Genomic DNA, 18,533 nt, shown 5'->3' on the forward strand with positions numbered 1-18,533 from the left:
AGATCTGCACACAGTCAAAAATAAAAATAACAATCAGGACTGTGTCCCGTATTGCAGATAAAAGGTTATAAGCGAGTTCAGTATCTGAAAAGTTTGAAAAACAACTTGCTACAAGAGAACTTTTGCCTTGCATTGGCGGTAACATAATTAAATAATGTTCAAGATTATGGAATATGTTTGCACTGATAATGTTATGGAGGCACTTTGGGACTGTTTGAAGTTAGCATAACACATCTGAGAGCAATGCTACACATTTTAACGGACTTTTATTTTAGTTATAGATTTAAATAATAATAATGGTAAGTCAAACTGTCATGAAACAATAGATCGAGTGTTGCAAATCAACTAGAATAATCACTTGCTAAATGAATGTCTTCCAAGCTCATTGTGAAAACTACATGTCATCTCTCATGCAATGCTTTGAAGAAAAGAGGAGGAGAAAGACAGAAATAGCATCTTAAGCATAAATGACTCAGATGAGTCTTACAATGGAGCAACTATATTATCAGTACTTACATGATAAAATAGAGCAGAGGATAGTCTAGCCACTAAGACCTCCACAAGCCTGTACAACTGAGCAAATGCCAACAAGAGAAGCACTGAAATGGGAAAGCTGAGTGAAGCAGATAAAAGCTGATCGTCCAAGATTATTGTAATGGCCAGTATGTAAATATTTCAGCACTGCATAGCTAATTACTTTCAAGGAGCTCCTAAGCAACAGGCTAACACACAAGTCTACTGAGATCTGCTACTGCTATATTGTACTTGTGAAAAAAATCCCTATATATACTGTACTGCCGCAAACTAATTAAAAGAGCTAAACTACAATTTGACATATAAAAATCACAGCTCATATTATGTAGGAAATAAGCAAGAATTTAGTTTTTCAAACTCTTACAATGTAGTAGTTTACTTGTTGAATATAACAATTTATATAGAAGAAAATGACTTTTTCAAAAACTGGGATTCAACATTTTCTATCATGTTGCTTACCTAATTAGAGATATAGTTATTTCTTTCACTTGTTCATTTAAACATTTTTCTAAATCTCAAGCTGATTCTGGTGAGCCTAGAATACAGGCACATCCATTAGAGACAGGAAAAATGAATAATTTCACTAGTCAATGGCATCTATTTGCCTTTGATTTTTTTGTCCTGGCCACAATATCATTAAATTGAAGCTTTAAATTAAGAAGTATATTCCAATTTGGTTGTGTTATCTCACACTTTTACCTTCCACATAGTTCAGGAAAAGCAGCCCAATTTTCAGAATGGCGTTTTGTTTAACACTGAGATCTTCTATGCTTCTTCTATGCTTTTTCTGTTCTAACAATATTCCAAATCTTTGCAAACTACCACATGATGGAAGGCGGTTGCTTTCACAATTCTTTAGCTACCACTACCATTTCCTGTTGCAGTTGCTATATATTCTGCTTCTTGTGTAACCCTGTTATTTCTTATTTCCTACCAGGTTCAACGTGAGTTTTCTACTGGACCAGTTTAAACCAGCTGTCACCAACCTGGGGCCCACCAGAAGTTTGGGACTACAGCTCTTGCCAGCCCACCCATGCTGATGAGAGTTTTAGTCCAAGAGATCTGGAGGGCACCAGGTTGGTGGCGGCTGGTTTAAATTAAATCAGAAGTGTGAAAAGGGAAAAAGCAAGCAAACTGCAAGAGTTTATAAAAAGTATATTTGATATTCAATTTGTTGGGAAGTTTTTACATTGTAGACACGCAAGTTATGAAACACTGCAAGGTTCTACTCTACACTTTCTACTAAAATTCATCTGCTTTTGTGGTTTAAATTAGGTGCTACCAAAAGAACAAACCCACCAAAGCATTTCCCTCTTTTTTTCTTTTTTGGGGGTAGGGAATTCTTCTGACGATATGTGCTCAAACCTCAAATAACTCTCTTTTACTCACCTTCCCAGTGGGGAAAATTGTTGATGTTTATTGTAAATGGGAAGGGGCGCTCCTATTCCCACTTACCTGAGATTAAGTCCTCCTGAACTCAATGGAATTACTTCTGAGTAGACATGTTTAGGATTGCAGTGTTAGTTGGTTGTGAAGCTAAATGGCTGTCTGAGGAAATGCCCTTTGTTTAGGATTTAACCATTGCCAGTCACTATGTACAAAATTACTTACCGAAGTTCTATCCGGCTCCCCTTCAAAGCTAGTTGTCTCCATAATGAAGCAGAACTTGTCTTTCACTTAAAGTCCTTCCATTCTGTATCTATCAAGAAAAAACACACCTAAAATTAACTGTGAATATAGGTAACATATTGCAACTGAACGAATTACGTTTGATGAGTAACACAGCAGGACACATTCTTCACCACCAATACTATTTATTTCTAAAAATAAACAAGAAAGCAGTATTTGTAGATGATATACTGCTGACTTTGTTAGAAAATAAAGAAAAGGTAGATAGGTGAGCAAATTTTGTTCTCCAAAGTATTTACACGATAGCTAACTGGATACAGATCGCTATTCAGTAATAGGCTATGTGAAGATTACTTGACTCTCAATTTAAATCAGTAAGTTGATGAAAATAAGCTGACGATACAATGAACAAGCTAGAATCGATTTCATAGTTCTTTGCAGTTCAGTGGTTGTCAAAGAGTGTGGCAAGCCACACTGGTGTGGCAGGAGGGGATGGCAAGTGTGGCAGGAAAATTCAAGGACAGTCTAAGAAATATTTAAACATTTCAGTGTAATATAGCATATAGTATCAAAATAGTTGTTGTTTTTTAATTTGCAGAATATGGATAGATATCTTTTCAAAATGAGAGCAAGAACGTCAAGTGTAGGGCTGCCATACATTTGGGATTCATCCTCCGAAAATAGCGTCCGGGCAGATTTCTCAGAAAGCAATTAAAATGTCCAGGAAAATCTGGGCATATGGCAGCCCTTTTTGGGGGATGAATTTCCTAAAAAATAACTCAAAAAAACCTCAGCAACTTTTGTGCCTGGATTTGAACTTTTTGAAATATGGCAACCCTAACCAAGTGATACTACAAGCTCACATCGCTCATTGAGTTTGTATAAATACTTAAGGTACAAATGTAAGAGGCTCATTTATAATTATATTTTGGGAATGATTCATGTTTTATACTTTCTGGGTGTCCCAGGATCATATTACAAAGTAATTGTGTCCCGTGTTATAAATCACGCACTATTAGGAGCTCTTTCTTTTTGCTTTCCAATGTATTTCTTATCCATAAAAAAGTTGGTGTTGCAAGAGCAATTTTTTTTTCTGAGAGTGTGGCCCAGAGAAAAAAGTTTGAAAACCACTATTGTAGTTGATGTTATTAGCTTTTGGGAAATCATGAAAGGACTTCCCCTCAAGACATTATATGAGCAAAAACACAGAAAGCTGTTTTAAGCATAATTGGTGCACTGGGAAGTTGGGGGTTACAACTGAGGAAGGAAAGGTCAACACTTTTTCATCTGATGCAATCTCCATGAAAATAACACAGTCCTCCAGCAATTATGGTTTTTTAAAAAAGCTAAAGTTCCATGTGGTGTGGTAAGTGAAAGAGAGGAGGGGTGAGTGGGTGCTATGTGTGGGGTTGTATGAATGCATGTGTGTGTGTGTGTGTGTGTATACAAGAGAGGGAATGACCCCATCGACTTTTTGCATTGGGTGCGTCTAAAACAGGCATGTGGCCCCCATAAGGTTAGCTATAAGGGGATGTGCCCCTCAGGCTGAAAAAGGTTTCCCATACCTACTGTAACCAATTTGCATATAAATCACTTCTGTTTAAGAAGTTTTGAAGTACCATTTCATCATCATTATCAATGCCAATTAAATTCCCAGAATCCTGTGTATACCATCCTCAACAACTGGTCTACAGTATCTGCAGCCATGATGTGAACTGCTCGCAGAAATTGTGGTTTCCACTAAATTTTCTGTATTGAATATAAACAGTACTATCCAATAGTACTGAAAGCACAACACACAGAAATTTTTTGCCGTTGTACAAGAACTACTGACAGTGACTAGTGCTGGAAAAAGTTTATAAATCCACCCTTCCCCTATAAAAGAAGCCAAAATAATTTTGTTATTGATGTTAGCAACAACAGAAATGCCATAACAGAAAGAAGAGTCTTTAAATCCTTAAAATCAAAGCAGCAAGATGGTGAAAGAAACACATCCCAGCAGGAAATGTTTCTTTCATTCTCTCTAATAACACACAAACTTCTAGATAGAGACAGATATCAAAAGCTTGTTTGCATCAATGTATTTGAGCAATGCCAGGACAAAAACAAATCAATAAAAATCTACGCAACTAACAACCCAATCATATGCATATTTACTCTGAAGTAATTTACTTCCGAGGTGCCAGTGCACATAGCATTGCAGATTGAGGTCCAGTTGAAGTATAAAGATCCCACTCCAATGAACCACTGTTTATCAATTCAGGAACAAGCCTTGTACCTTTCTAGTTATTCCTTCCCACCTTCCATCATACACTCAACATTGATTAAGATACCTGGTTTGTGAAGCCACAGCTTCTTGTGTTGTCTGAACCATGAAACAGTAGTTTTAAGGCTTCCCCCAAATCAAGACCTGAAAGTAGAATCAGATCCTGGTTTGAAATGAGGTGGGGTTTTTTTTGTTCAAACTTCCTAGAAAACTGTGGATTAAAGAAACCATGAAAATTCCATCAAAGGTGGACACACAAAGGGAGAGGGAAGCGTTAGGAAAAATATGTGAACACTATCATTATCAGATGAAGATACTAATGTCTGCACTGGGCCTAAAGAAAACTTCAGCTGAATTTAACTTTTAGAGGTAAGGCCTCATACTTACTGCACAGAACAGGCAAACCCCTGATTATTTTGTTCCGAACAGCAGTGGAAGCCATGGTAATGTTAGCAACTCCCCCACCCCACCCAGCAATGTGTAAGGCTACAAGTTCATGCATCCATGCATTTTGCTGTAACTCCACCACAGTATCTACCCCCATAGGTTATCTATGCAAAAGAAGAAGGAAGGGGTGAATTTGATACTGCCTTCTGGAATATACCAACTCTACATGGCCACCAAAATGAAATTTGAATTAAAATATACATACTAAAATAGAATGGCCAAATTGCATGTTATTTCAAAGTTTTAAGTTTAGTCATTTGCTTAGGACACAGGACTTACACATTTGGGGACAGCAAAGGGTAGGGATTCATTGGTTTATTCCAGCCTCACATTTAAACCACAAAATCTATACGAAAATATGTATTTTAAAATGTATTTAATCTCAATGTATGCATTCTAAACATATTTTATCCTAAAACATGCATTTATAAAATATGTTTACACTTTATAAAGCTGAGAACTGTATCACAAAATTTAAAGAAGTGCAAAACCTGAAGATACTTATATTCCAATCAGTGTATTATTCCAGGGGCTGTGATTTAAGTCAATTTGCTTAAAATGTGGGTCAAATGAAGTCTCCACCATCCCCAGCAAAGGACTTCAAAATAGTCACTGCTTGGTCATGTAACACATATTTCTTCTCCAATCAGTTACAGAGAGAAGTTTCTGCAGGCAAAAATTTTGGCTGTATATTCTAAAAATAAAGACAATTCTAAACAATGATACATGTTCTCTTAGCCAAAGATATTTATGCTTAACATCACTTAGACAGAAATGTAAAATTCAAATTTATAAATGGGGAAAAAATACTACACTCACTAATCCAACAGATGGGCATTTACAAGTATTTTCCTCATTCAGCAATTAAGGCTTAAGTGAGAAGAAAATGAAGTAACACCTCCAACGCTTTCAACATGCAACTGCCACCTATTTCTATATACTGTTTACAATTAACCTGCATAATCATTCAGTCCCAAAACATGAAAATGCAAATTGTCATATTGTATCTTCAGAAGCAGAGGAACAGATATTTGAATTCTTTCCCTATTCGGCCCATACCTAACCATTAGGCAAATTCCTAACACCATAGTAAAAACACCTTTTGTCAACCAGAAGTTGCAATATGTAGCAATATGTATTTACTGTGAATCCCATGGCTTACCACATTTATGAAACTTGCATGGTCATTTTATCCATTTAGTACTACGAAGTCTACATAATTACAATGTTTCTCATTCACTCAGATGAGACGTATAAGCTCATTTACTCAGAGTAGTTTTCAAGCAAAAGTTTCTTCTCTATTCACAATCTTCCATTTTTAAAATGCTTTTTACTGAGCTTTTAAACAACACATACGAGAAACAGAAATCTAAAAATGATATCCAACAGTCTCACACAAAGGAAAGTTACCATAATATAACCTTCCCTGTTACGTGGCAATAATGTTACTTCCCTTTCCTTAAAAATCACAAATTCTGTGTCAAAGTACTCTTGCAGTCCACTTGGTATGAAAAGTTGGGCCAACCTGTTACAGATCACTGGGCAACAATTTTTTACTTTTTGAATGTTGTCTAGATTGCTACAACTGATTTAGGGTATTTTTGCACTGCTGAATCAGGAAATGGCATCCGTTTCTCTCCATCAGGTCAGGTTTACTGTAAACTGAATGGTGGGCATTGATAAAGGTAAGTACACGTAAATTGCATGTTGCTTCACCATTTTTTAAACTTCAGGGCTTGAACTTCCGTTTCTTGGAACTCCTGGAATGCTCAGCGGCAGGGAGGCCTCTCTTCAGAGTCCAACAGTAGTCGGCCATCATGACTGCGTCCCAGCAACCCTGATACCTGGTGTCCATCTCTTTCATGTCCTGATGGAATCTCTCCCCCTGCTCATCAGTCATTGAACCCAGGTTCTCAGGAAACCGGTCCATATGTGAAAATAGGTAGTGCATCTTCAGGCTCATGTTGCAGCCCAGGTTTCTGAAAGCAGTCAGCATGTTGTTGACAAGTTCTGCGTAGTTTCTGGCCTTATTGTTGCCAAGAAAGTTCTTCACTACCAGAACAAATGCCTTCCACGCTTCCAGTTCCACTTCGTTCACTGAGTTTCCAAACTCTGGATCTCTGATGAGCTGACGGATCTGAGGACCATCAAAGATGCCAGGTTTCAACTTATCCATGGTCAATCCTGGAAAAGCCTGGCACAAGTAAGTAAAGCAGTCACCATCCTTGTCCAGAGCCTTGGTGAACTGCTTGATTAAGCCGAGCTTGATGTGCAGCGGTGGGAAGAGTATTCTGTCTCTGTCCACCAGGGGGTCGTTGATGACGTTCCTTTCTTTGCAAGGCACCCATTCCTCCCGCACAGGCCAGTCCTTCTTCGTGTAATGCTGAACACGGTCCCTACTATCCCACATGCACAGAAAACATGGGTACTTGGTGAAGCCAGACTGTTGTCCCAACAAAAAGTTCACCATCTTCAGGTGAACACAAATAAACCACTTATGCTGATCATAACCAATTTTCTCCAGCACATACTTCACCGCTTCATAGTTCTCCTTCAGTGTAGTCGAGTGAGCCAGGGGTATAGAGGCAAACTGGTTGCCATTGTGTAGCAGAACACATTTCAGTGATCGCTTGCTGCTGTCAATGAACAGTCTCCAATCTTTGGGTTCGTACTGTGGCACTCCAAGCTTGAGCAGAAGCTGCGCAATATCTGCACAGTACACCAAGTCCTTCTCTTCCGAGAAAAAACGGAGGTACTCTTGATGCCTGTTGCGGAAGAAGCTGATGCGAGCACTGTCAGAGAGGAGGTTTTTTTCCTTCAATCTGGATGCCAACAGTTCAGCAGAGTCCTTTGACAAGCTGAGGTCGTGAACTAGATCATTCAACTCCTTTTGGGAAAATGGATATGGAGCATCATCTTCAAGAACCACTTCTTCTTCTTCATGTCCTTCAATACTGGAGGCATCTTCGTCACTAATGTCAGGAAGTTCTCCAAAGATAGGCACTGGAATTTCATCACAATGAGCTACAGGACGATGTGCTGATTGAAGATCAGGATACTTCGTGGGGCGACTGCCCCATTAACTTAGTTTTGATCCCCCAACTTTATGCTTTGCTGCACCAATTTATGGAAGATTTCGAGGTTTTATGACTTCAAACTGATCCCTTTTCGACATAATCATCCAGAACTATCGGACCTGAATACTTCTTGTCATTAAAGTAATCATATCCAATCAAAACAATTATTTGACATGGCATTTTACCCCCACCAACTTCTTCTAAAATGCTCCACACAAGTGTACATGTGAACAAAAACGTAAAAAAAGACATGTGGCCATAGCTCAAAAACTTGACCTGATTGAGCAAAACCAATGTGATTTTTGGATTCAGTGCATCAGATTCATCCTAAATCAACTGAAAAAACGCAGACAACAAATTTGTTGTTGACCAGTGAATTCATGAAATAAGCTGCCCTAGTGGTCAAATAATTTCAGTAAAGAAGACATGGCTGCTTGTTTTTCTCACTACTATAGTTTATTTAAAGTCAGTCCCTTATGGGCTTCAAAATGACCCAAGGAACTACAATGAGCAAACTTGATTTAAGTGCCGCAAACAAGTTAAATACATGATTAAACATGGTGTCTTTGGAATCGTACCCCACAAATCCATTCAAACTGTTATAATGGAAGCAGTAACAATGTGAGTAAATGTGGGAAAGTCAGAAAGTAGTTATTTCTGACAAAATTTTTACATTGTGGCTATAGTATGCAGCATAGCTTCCACTGCATTTTCAACACAATTACCTGCTGAAATATTAGATGTTAAATTTTTCACACTATCACAGATCAAAGTCAGCAATGCTTCATAAATGAGCAATTCAATTTATTACTGTAATTAATGAAAAAAATATTACTGATCAGAAGAAGAAGGTAAGACTATAAACAGTTACTAGCTTTAAGGAAGATAATATTACCAATAAACGATATCACCCCTTTGGATAAACTCCTGGAAAGGCTACTAATTAAGGTAGCCCTGTTACAGCCTTGGGCTTCTTTGGAATTACTGAAAATCAAGCTTTCCAGTTTATCAAGACAAATAGAAAGGTAAGAATGAGAGGCTGTCATGTGTTAATTGGGCAATGAATCAGAGTACCAAATCACAGAGATACTTTGTGACAATAATGTTAAGCAGTCATTCCAAAAAGGCATCCCATATGCTATGTGCAAGGAAGTACTTTGTATACATGTCACACATTCACGATATCCCATTTCTAGGAGCTCCACTACCCTGTCATGAAGGTGGAGAGCAGAATTCCTATGCCCATAAAGATGATCACTTAGCAACCAAGTGGCAAAGGGAAATTCCAGGGGGACATTTACATCTCCTTTGCCAAACAGTAAACTGACTCTTCATAACAACTCCAGCATGGCATGCAGCAGCTCCCACAATAAGCTGAGAGACCAGGAGGCTTGTAGCAATATGCAGCTTCTATGTTCAGGCCAAATCATTTAGCAGATAAATGTTTGAACAGAAAAGAGACAATGCCAAACTTAATGTCTCAGGATTGCTCAGCTGCAAAGCACACTGCTTTGAATCCCATAGCTCATAATCATACGCTTTGAGAGGGGTTTTTTAATAAAAAAAATACAACCAAGCAGTATATAATGTTGTGAACCAGATAAATAGGTTTTACCCCATTAAGTAGCCATTTTGCTTGGGTTAAACAAAAATGAGTGCCTCTCATATTTCAGAGTTCAGGACAAATCACACTGCTTTTTACTCTTTACCATACAGAGATACTATGGAGGAGTAAGGGACACGGGTGATGCTGTGATTTAAACCACTGAGCCTCTTGGGCTTGCTGAATGGAAGTCGGCAGTTTGAATCCATGCGAGGGGGTGAGCTCCCGTTGCTATGTCCCAGCTTCTGCCAACCTAGCAGTTTGAAAGAACACCGGTGCAAGTAGATAAACAGGTACCACTGCAGTGGGAAGGCCACTCCCCGCAAGGCCCCTTCCACCTGGCCTAGGGGGCGGGGCCCACACCTACCAGCCCCACAAAAGAGGCTCCTCATGAGGCCAGAGGAACATCACCCAGCTATTGTTTTATTGATTTATTGATTTAGTATGCTGTAAACCGCTTTGAGATTTTTATTAAAAATATAAAGCGGCATAGAAATTTAAAAAATGTAATAAAATTAAGTAAACGGCATTTCCGCGTGCTCTAGCTTCCATCACGGTGTTCCGTTGCGCCAGAAGCAGTTTAGTCATGCTGGCCACATGACCCGGAAAGCTGTCTGTGGACAAACACTGGCTCCCTTGGCCTGATAGCGGAGATTAGTGCCGCATCCCAGTCGCCTTTGGGTGGACTTAACTGTCCAGGGGTCATTTACCTTTACCTTACTATGGAGTAAAGTCCAAGCTGTGGACATGATGAGCAGGCTACCAGAGATATAATGGCAACAAGACAGCACAAGAACTGCCTAAGTGAGTCTCCATTTTTTAATTGTATTGTTTAATTTCACTGCACACAGGTGGTGTAGTGACATTAAAGGTTTATTATTATTATTATTATTATTATGCTGAAAAGTTTCACTAACAACAAAAAAGAACATGGAAGTCTCTTGCAGTGAACTGGAGACTTTCTGCAAAGAAGAAACAACCATACCTCTAGGCAGTTTCTTGAGCAACCTGCGAACATTTTAGACAAATTCAAATAATCTGTATAACCTTTGATCCTGCTTGTTCCTGAAAATACATAGCTGTGGGCAAACTAGTGAGCAACTCACAAAGTCGTTCCTAGCAGAAACTGAATACCACTGACAAAATATTGCACTATGTTAGTGAGGTATTGACACAGCCTTTCTCTTAGCCATTGAGGATTTTAATAATAGATAAATAAAACCATCAGCAGATAGCAGAATTGTAAGAATTAAAGATTTTTAAAGATCAAGATAAATAAAAGATCTTTAGTACCAAAAGGTCATTAAATTTGACATCAGATTAGCATATCCAGGGAGAGAATGCCCCACACAGCACCTCTGCTGCAAAAGCCTTCAGATAAAGGGCAGCTGGGGAAAAGAAGGGGGAATTAATGTGTAGGATTAGGAGATCACTATTACCACAAATGCTACAAATTATAGATTTATTCTACTCTGCCTCCAATAATACACACCAAGATCCTTTAAATGGCCAGTAACCACTTTCTTTCACTTCTCTAACAAGTGGGCAAAGACAGTAAAATAAAAGCAGAGTCAAGATGAAAACGAGAGAATGGAAATGAAACAAGAGCAGCTAACATATGCAGAACAAGACACCATAGCAGAAACAGGATAGTAGGAAGCAAAAGGTAGTCACCACTGCCTTCAACTTTACAAATCCTTAGTCAACAACTAGCTTTATACAATTTTAAACAGAGGAACAGAACCACATAACAATGACTTCACTAGAAGGAGAACCTCCAAGACATACTTTTAAGATTGTCTAAAAGCTTTGGAGCACTTTTTCTGGAGTGCAGCTATATATCCTGATCCCCATCATTGGACTTGGAACTCACACTGTCACCACAAGCAGGTTGTTTAAAGCTTTTATTTAGCAATTCAGTACGGCGCACAAACGTGAGCCTACAGGTTACAATGTCATAAAGCACAGAAGACCTCTAAGGTGCATGACTAGGTATTGCTAAGACGTTTATCCAACAAGTGACACATATCCTAGACTCTGCTTTTGAATGCATGGGCATGACTATTTGTGCAGCAAGCAGCCCAAGTCTGAAGACTGGCCAAGCACGCCTCTGAGCAGACTGGGCATGCAGCACTGGCATGAGTGAAGATGAAGATGAAGGCATCAAAGCTGGCTCACTACCCATTTTCTACCCAGGTGCCTCTCTCAAAGCAGACAGCCACTCCCTCACAGGAAAAGGGACTCAAGGCAGCTCACTTGCAAGTACTGAAGCCTTCAGAAGGCCCACAGGCAATTCACTTGCAAGTACTGAAGCCTTCAGAAGGCCCACAGGCAATTCACAGATCCCTCCTGTGGATCTGAACCTCTTCATCCCCCCCACTTCCTGTGAACCACCCACTTCTTGGGTTCCTGAATCATCAATCCCCAACCCACAAGAGCCCTTGTCCAGATTGGATTCCTCCAGGTCCCTGAGCTCCTCCCATTCTTCCTCTGAATGATACCACCTTCTCCAGGAATTCTCCAGATGACTCAAAACACCATATGGACTTGGGCCTTCTTTGTGGTAGCTTCCTCAATTGTGAGATCCACTTGCCTTACTTCTCTTACCTCTCACACACCGTCACACGCCTTTTTTCCGCTTTCCACACTTAAAACTAATGTTTTTAAACTGACAACAAGCCTCCTTACTGCTATATGAATCTGCAGTTTGAACAACAGTGCTGCAGAATCTTTGATAAGATATCATAACAAGTGTAAATTTTTCTAAGTAATCTATGCAAGTCAGCCAAGGCAACCATTTCCCAAATTATTTCCAAAGGCGGCAAAAGCAGAATAAGATCTTGAAGACCTGATAGAGTAAAGTAAGTTTACAGACAGTCCTCAAAGCACTTGTACAGATAGAATCCCCAAAGGAAAAACCATTTGAGAATTGTAAGCATACACTGAGAAATTTGAAACTAAATCAACACTTTAAAGGATGGGAGGAAAGTAGAGGAATACAAAATAATATTAAGACAAGGAATGCATGGTTCCAAAGGCACTCATACACTCTAGTTTGAAGAAAATTTGCCTGGTAACTCTGCATAAGAAAAAGAGTACACAATAGAACACTGGTGCTATATGTGGCACACTAATTTATCTCTGACCGCTAGAGAAAACTATTATGCAAAAATATTATGTGAAAACAATCATATTTAGGGAATAAGGAACAAATCTGGGCAACTACATATTTTTTAATGAAATGTTACATTTTATATCAGATAGTAATCTGATCTATGTAATTCAGTGAAAGGGGTTTTTTTTAATGCATATTTGAATTGCACACTAGACGACTGAGCTGCAGTCTAAAATTAAACTAGCATATTGTTCTGTTGGCTGCTACAGATATTTGCACAGCAGTGAAACCAACCAATATTTGTTTTTGGTTTAGAGTTCTGTTCTTCAGAGAGCCAAGATCCAGTTGCATCCTTTTGGGGATTCACAAAAATGCCAGCAAGGTAAAGAAAGAAAACAAATTACTTGTAGTATATGTGCAACATATGTGAAATGGCTAGTTTTCATGAGATTTTTTAGGACTGAGGGCCCTTGAAGAAATGTAAAAGTAAAATTACTCCACAGGAAACAAAAATAATGTTTGCAAAATTTCTAATGGAATTAGAATCATTTTACAGTGAAAAAGATTTTTTAAAAGCCCTGCATCTGTCAAGACTCCCAGATATATTAAAGGTAGTGTGCAATAGAAAAGCAAATGTCAGCAGACAAACTTTCCAATCATAAGCTGATTCCGACATGCTTGAAAAAGTAGAACTTGGAAAAAGGATACTGGAGGTAGAGTCACAGATTAAATCATACTCAAACTGAATTTGTACAAGGAAATCCTGTCTGCTCTCAAATGGGAAAGAAACATTTTTGCTATATGGAAGCAAAATCACTGAGATTTCTGAGAAAGGCAGCCCAGTGGGGAAATATATACCGTATTTTTCGCCCTATAAGACGCACTTTTTCCCCTCCAAAAATGAAGGGGAAATGTGTGTGCGTCTTATGGGGCGAATGCAGGCCCCCTGGCTTCAGCGATAGCAACGCGAAGCCTCCAAAGCCTGCGCTCCGGAGGCTTCGCGTTGCTTCCGCTGAAGCCAGGGGAGTCTGCTCTTTGAGGCTGGCGGTGGGGAAAGCAGCGCTTCCCCCATCGCCCGCCCCAGAGGATGGGGGCAGCAGGAAGGCACGCGACGCCTTCCCGCTACTCTCCAACCCAGCTTCAAGGCTGGCGGTGGGGAAAGCAGCGCTTCCCCCATCGCCAGCCCCAGAGGATGGGGGGCAGCAGGAAGGCGTGCGACGCCTTCCCGCTACTCTCCAACCCTCCTGTGGGCTTTTGTGGGAGATGGGGGAATTCCTCCACCTCCCGCAAAAGCAGGCAAAAGCCGTGCGCTCTTTAAAGGGGCTCCGCGGCTTCTGCTGGCTTTTCTACGAGGGGGGGGAATTCCCCCACCTTCTAGAAAAGCCCGTAGGAGCCGCGCACCCTTTAAAGAGCGCGCCGCTCTTGGGGGCTTTTCCTCGAGGAGGGAGAAGGGACTGACTGGCCATTTCAGTCCCTTCTCCCTCCTGGTCAAAAAGCCCGCAGGAGTCACGCTGGGCTCCTGTGGGCTTTTGCGGGAGGTGGGGGAATTCCACCACCTCCCACAAAAGCAGGGAGAAGGTCTTGGAGTAGCACACAGGCTGCGTGCAGCCTGTCCACTGCTCCCAGAGCTGCGGGGGGGGGGGATCATATTTTTTTACTTGATTCCCCCCCCCCTGAAAACTAGGTGCGTCCTATGGCCCGGTGCGTCCTATAGGGCAAAAAATATGGTACCTCAGAAAGACATCCAATAAAGAACGAAAAAATCTTTACTGCAATCACTGTTACTAAAGAAATGAGGCAGCAGGGAGACTGGAAGGAATACAGTAAACGCGGGGCAAAGGAGATAAATGCACATATTACTGAAGGACGTATAGCTTTTTCCAACAGTCAGCCCTCAAGCACCTGGGCAATCACAGAAACAGAACTATACACTTGCATGCACGCACTCAAAATCCTGTCTCTTGTACAATGATTTATAAGACAACCACATTTATTATAAACGTCTATGCTGAAGTATTCTTCCACAGCTGTGTGGTCTCTGTAGTTACAAAAAACAAAACAGACGAAGCAGTCTCCTTATTAAATTCAATAAACTTGTGTTGGCATGGAAATGTGCAAGTTTTTTAGTTACACAGAACCATGAAGCAGAAGTGATCTAGATCACAAGTTCACAAAAATCAGGATTAAGGTTTTAATCACTTTAAACTGGCCTCTTCACAAAACAGTATTAGTTGACCAGACTAAAGAGATTTGTGTATGTAAATAAGCTCTATTTTTTACTGCCCAATTCAAGGTGCTGGTATTTACCACTGAAACCCTAAACAGGGCTAAATATTTGAAACACTCCCTTCTTCCATATGAACCTGCCTGTCGGATAAAATAATAATCCAAGACACTGCTGTATACCCTACCACCAACAAAGGGTTAGTTAGCAGAAATATGGGACAGGGCCTTTTCTGTGGCAGCACATTGCTATGGAATTCTCTTACTAGGGAAGTTAGACGGTCTCCATCACTGGCCCCCATGACAATTTGAGACTGAAAGTTTAACTCTGCTCTTTTTGGATTTTGATATTCTAATCCTGATATTGTTTAAATTGGTTTTTATTTCATTTTAACTTTTGTAACCTGTCTTGGAGCCATTATTAGGGAAAAAGGTGATATATCCACAAATAAATAAATGTTTGGTGTTATATACATCCTAGATGTTGTAACAGAAGAATTCACTGGGTCATGGACACAATACAGTAATCAATGCTGTTTAATTTATAAAAGGTGAGCCAGTGGCAATGAGCCACCAGAAACTAGAGCTAGCCTCATTTCCAGAGTCAAGCATGAGCAGTCGGCAATGTGGAAAATGGGATTTAAAAGATCCCACTACTCCTTACCTGCTATCATCACTGCTGATAATTCTCTTTTCCCCACCCCTATTAAATTTCCTTTTGTCTTTTTCCTTTCCTGTGCCCCACTGCATTTTTTATGTTATTTTTTAACAGCAAAGTATCCAGAAGCTAGATTCTGGTGAGGTTCCCGAATAAAAGGCTGTAAAACTCTTGTACTTGCAACCTACCTCAACTTGGTGACACTGCTGGTAAAAACAGCCCTGCCTCTACAGATTCATGCAAACAGAGACCTGTTCATTGCCACGACAACTGGCAAATTATGTATGCATGCATCATGCTGGATTCACCACAAAAATATATCCTCCTGCACCTGCAGTGAGTGCAAAAGACATGTTGATGTTTGCTAGGATAGAGGCAGCATCAGCACAGGGGAGGCTGTTTTAAACAGTCAAACCAACTATAGAGTATTCTTAAACCTGGCTTGGTACTAAAAAATTGCCCAATCTTGCCAAACACAACTGCAGGCCATATACAGAAAGTCTAGCTGGTCCTCTGACCTTGCAACAACTCATCCTTTCCTCAGATGTTTTACAACACATTTTTTCCATTATTTTCTGTAGCTGCAGAATTTCTGAATGGTGCAAGGATGCACCACAGAACTGAGGGAGAGCTTCTATTGATTCAACTCTATGTTACAACACCAGTCACAAAATCTAAAGTGTGAACAGAATCATGGTCTAGTTAGAAACATGTTGTTGGCATCTGTCTCCAGAGACAAAGCAGTGCACCTCCGGGGTTAAAGTCAAACCGCTGCGTTAGCAGCACCTGAGTGACCTCCCTGGGATGCAAGCCTGAACAGTGTGTATGGAGGTCCTGGGCTGTCCAGAAGAAAAGATCCCTCCTCTTGGCTTTGATGATGTGGTCCAAAGGAAAGAAAAGCAATACGTTTGGCACCAGCTTGGCTGCAGGAGTTGATAGAAGGAGGCGTACAAGGCGCCATCCAATTGTCTTAGGGACTCCAGATTTGTGTAGGATTTACTCCTTAGCCTTTTCATCTCCCAAAGATATCCCGCAAAGCAGCAGAAGTTTAGAATCATAGTTTTCCTTCTCCTAGATGGGTTACCTTCCCTTCCCTTACCTTGACAAGCCCCATTTGTCCCTCACTTCCCTCTGCAGCACATGAAGAAACCGCTTTCTTGACCGCTGGACCCGTTATTGGTCTCATCCTCTTAATCTGCTGGATCCTATCTTTGAATGCAGGGGAAGTCCCTAACTCACTGAGGGTTTGAGACACATCAGTTATACTCACCTGGTTTAGCAGGCCAGTTGAAGATGTTCCCTGGGTGTGGCCACTGTCACATGCTGACAGCTTCTAGGAGCCACAGGTGAGAACTGAGTGCAGGGTGGGGACAAAGGGCACAACATGTCCCACTAGAGGTAGTATTTCCCACCACAACACCCCATATACCCCTTCAGAAACAAGCACTATATAAATTAGAGGGATATGCTGGCAGATAAATTTGCATAGAACCAACTAGAAATTGCATTCATAATTATTTAGGAGCACATAATACATACCTATCCTCAGAATAAATAACCCAGCTGCTGTCATACACTCAGACTCCTAGTAAACAACTGACCAACCCACTTGCACAGGGTTGACTAATTGGAGGAAGGAAAGCAAGTACTGAAAAATTCATGTCAAGTTGTGGGACCTGCCAATTATTGGCAATGACAACAACAAGGTAGGGTGTGATTACTTTGCAACTTATATGGCACCACCGTATTGCCTGGTTTTCTTGCTTAAGCCTCTTGCAGCACCTTTCAATTCCCCTCCGCCCGCAAATTGGTTATATATATATATATATATCCCTTAGCAGCTCTGCAGAGGGGCAGGGTAACTGGCACCCTTAGTTATAGGTGGAGGAAGCAAGAGAAAAATTGCCTGATTGCCCTCTATTTACAGGAAGTTACAGAAAACTGAAAACACGTGTTATAAACCGAATATATAAATATGATGAATTCAAGTAGAGTACGGCACATTAAAATGTGCCTTGTCAGGAACCTTTATTCACCTGACCTATTGTTACAGAGATAAAACCCACGTGGGCAAGACCAGAGAGCAGGTATAAGAATTAGGACTCACTCCCAGTAGTTACCAGTTTCCATCGCTTCCACCCCCGCTCCCTTGGGCCACAACAGCTCTTTAACTTTTTTTTATGACAGCAGCACCGGAGTCCCCTCTCGCCTCCGTGGCTGCTGTCAAAACCGCCAGGGCTGGGAGACGTGCCCAAGGTCACGCCGCGCCAGCGCCCAACCCGGGACCCCCCTCCCACAGACTCTCGTCTGAATGCGCAGGGGCCCCACCCCCGCGTCTTCCCCACCGCCGCGCATCCTCACTCTGGGCCAGCAAACGCCCAGTGGGACAAGGGCGCCCCACGGCTCGCTAGGACAACGCCCCCACACCACCCCAGTCCCGTCCTTCTTACCTCGGTTCCCAGGGGTCCCCGGGCGAAGGGGCGGAGTGACCCCCTCCGTCCCCCGGACCCGCTACCCCCGGAGAGAGGGGCCGGGCCAGAGCGACCAGAGATGGCTTGAGGAGGAGAAAAGCGGGACGCCGCTGAGGGAAGCGCTGCCTCCGCCGCCCCCCCCCTCACGCCGCCGCTCGCGCTGACTGGAGCCGGTCGGCCGCGCGCCCGCCTGCTCGCTCTTCTCCCCCTCCCCTCCTCACTCTCCCTCGCGGACTCGCTGCCGTTGCAGGTTCGGAGTCGCCGCTTGATGCTCTCATCAACGGCCGCCGCGCTACCTCTCTATCTCCTCCTGCGCACAGACCCTGCTGTGGAAGGGGACCGGCGCGCGGAGGGCGGGAGGGTGAACCTTTCGCGCGCAACCACGCCCTTCTCTGGGATCACGTGATAGGGGATCCTGGGCACGGCGCTGAGGTAACAGGCGGAGACGCCGCCCTCTGGGGTTTTAATTTTTTTTAATCCGCTGGTTCTGCAGAGCTACATGCAGGCCTC

General features: G+C 41.6%; 1 protein-coding gene across 8 annotated transcripts in view; it reads right to left on the reverse strand.

Annotated features, from left to right (window-relative positions):
• OSBPL8 (oxysterol binding protein like 8) overlaps window positions 1–18,132 on the reverse strand; it is a 69,986-nt gene extending 51,854 nt beyond the window's left edge. For 2 of the 8 annotated variants that reach the window (XM_053404547.1, XM_053404541.1), the window contains exons 1-2: window positions 18,003–18,125; window positions 2,146–2,233 (exon numbers count right to left, since the gene is read on the reverse strand). In XM_053404547.1, coding sequence (XP_053260522.1) covers window positions 2,146–2,187 — 42 coding nt within the window. In that variant the 5' untranslated portion in view covers window positions 2,188–2,233; window positions 18,003–18,125. Of the gene's footprint in view, window positions 1–516; window positions 600–2,145; window positions 2,234–4,496; window positions 4,574–15,740; window positions 15,765–16,822; window positions 16,906–17,091; window positions 17,229–18,002 lie in introns of those variants that run through there. The other 6 variants (XM_053404542.1, XM_053404545.1, XM_053404546.1 and 3 more) reach the window with 6 other exon arrangements.
• Between the last annotated feature and the right edge of the window lie 401 nt (window positions 18,133–18,533).

Source organism: Podarcis raffonei, chromosome 10, assembly GCF_027172205.1.
Source record: "Podarcis raffonei isolate rPodRaf1 chromosome 10, rPodRaf1.pri, whole genome shotgun sequence".
In the NCBI taxonomy this organism is placed as follows: Eukaryota; Metazoa; Chordata; class Lepidosauria; order Squamata; family Lacertidae; genus Podarcis; species Podarcis raffonei.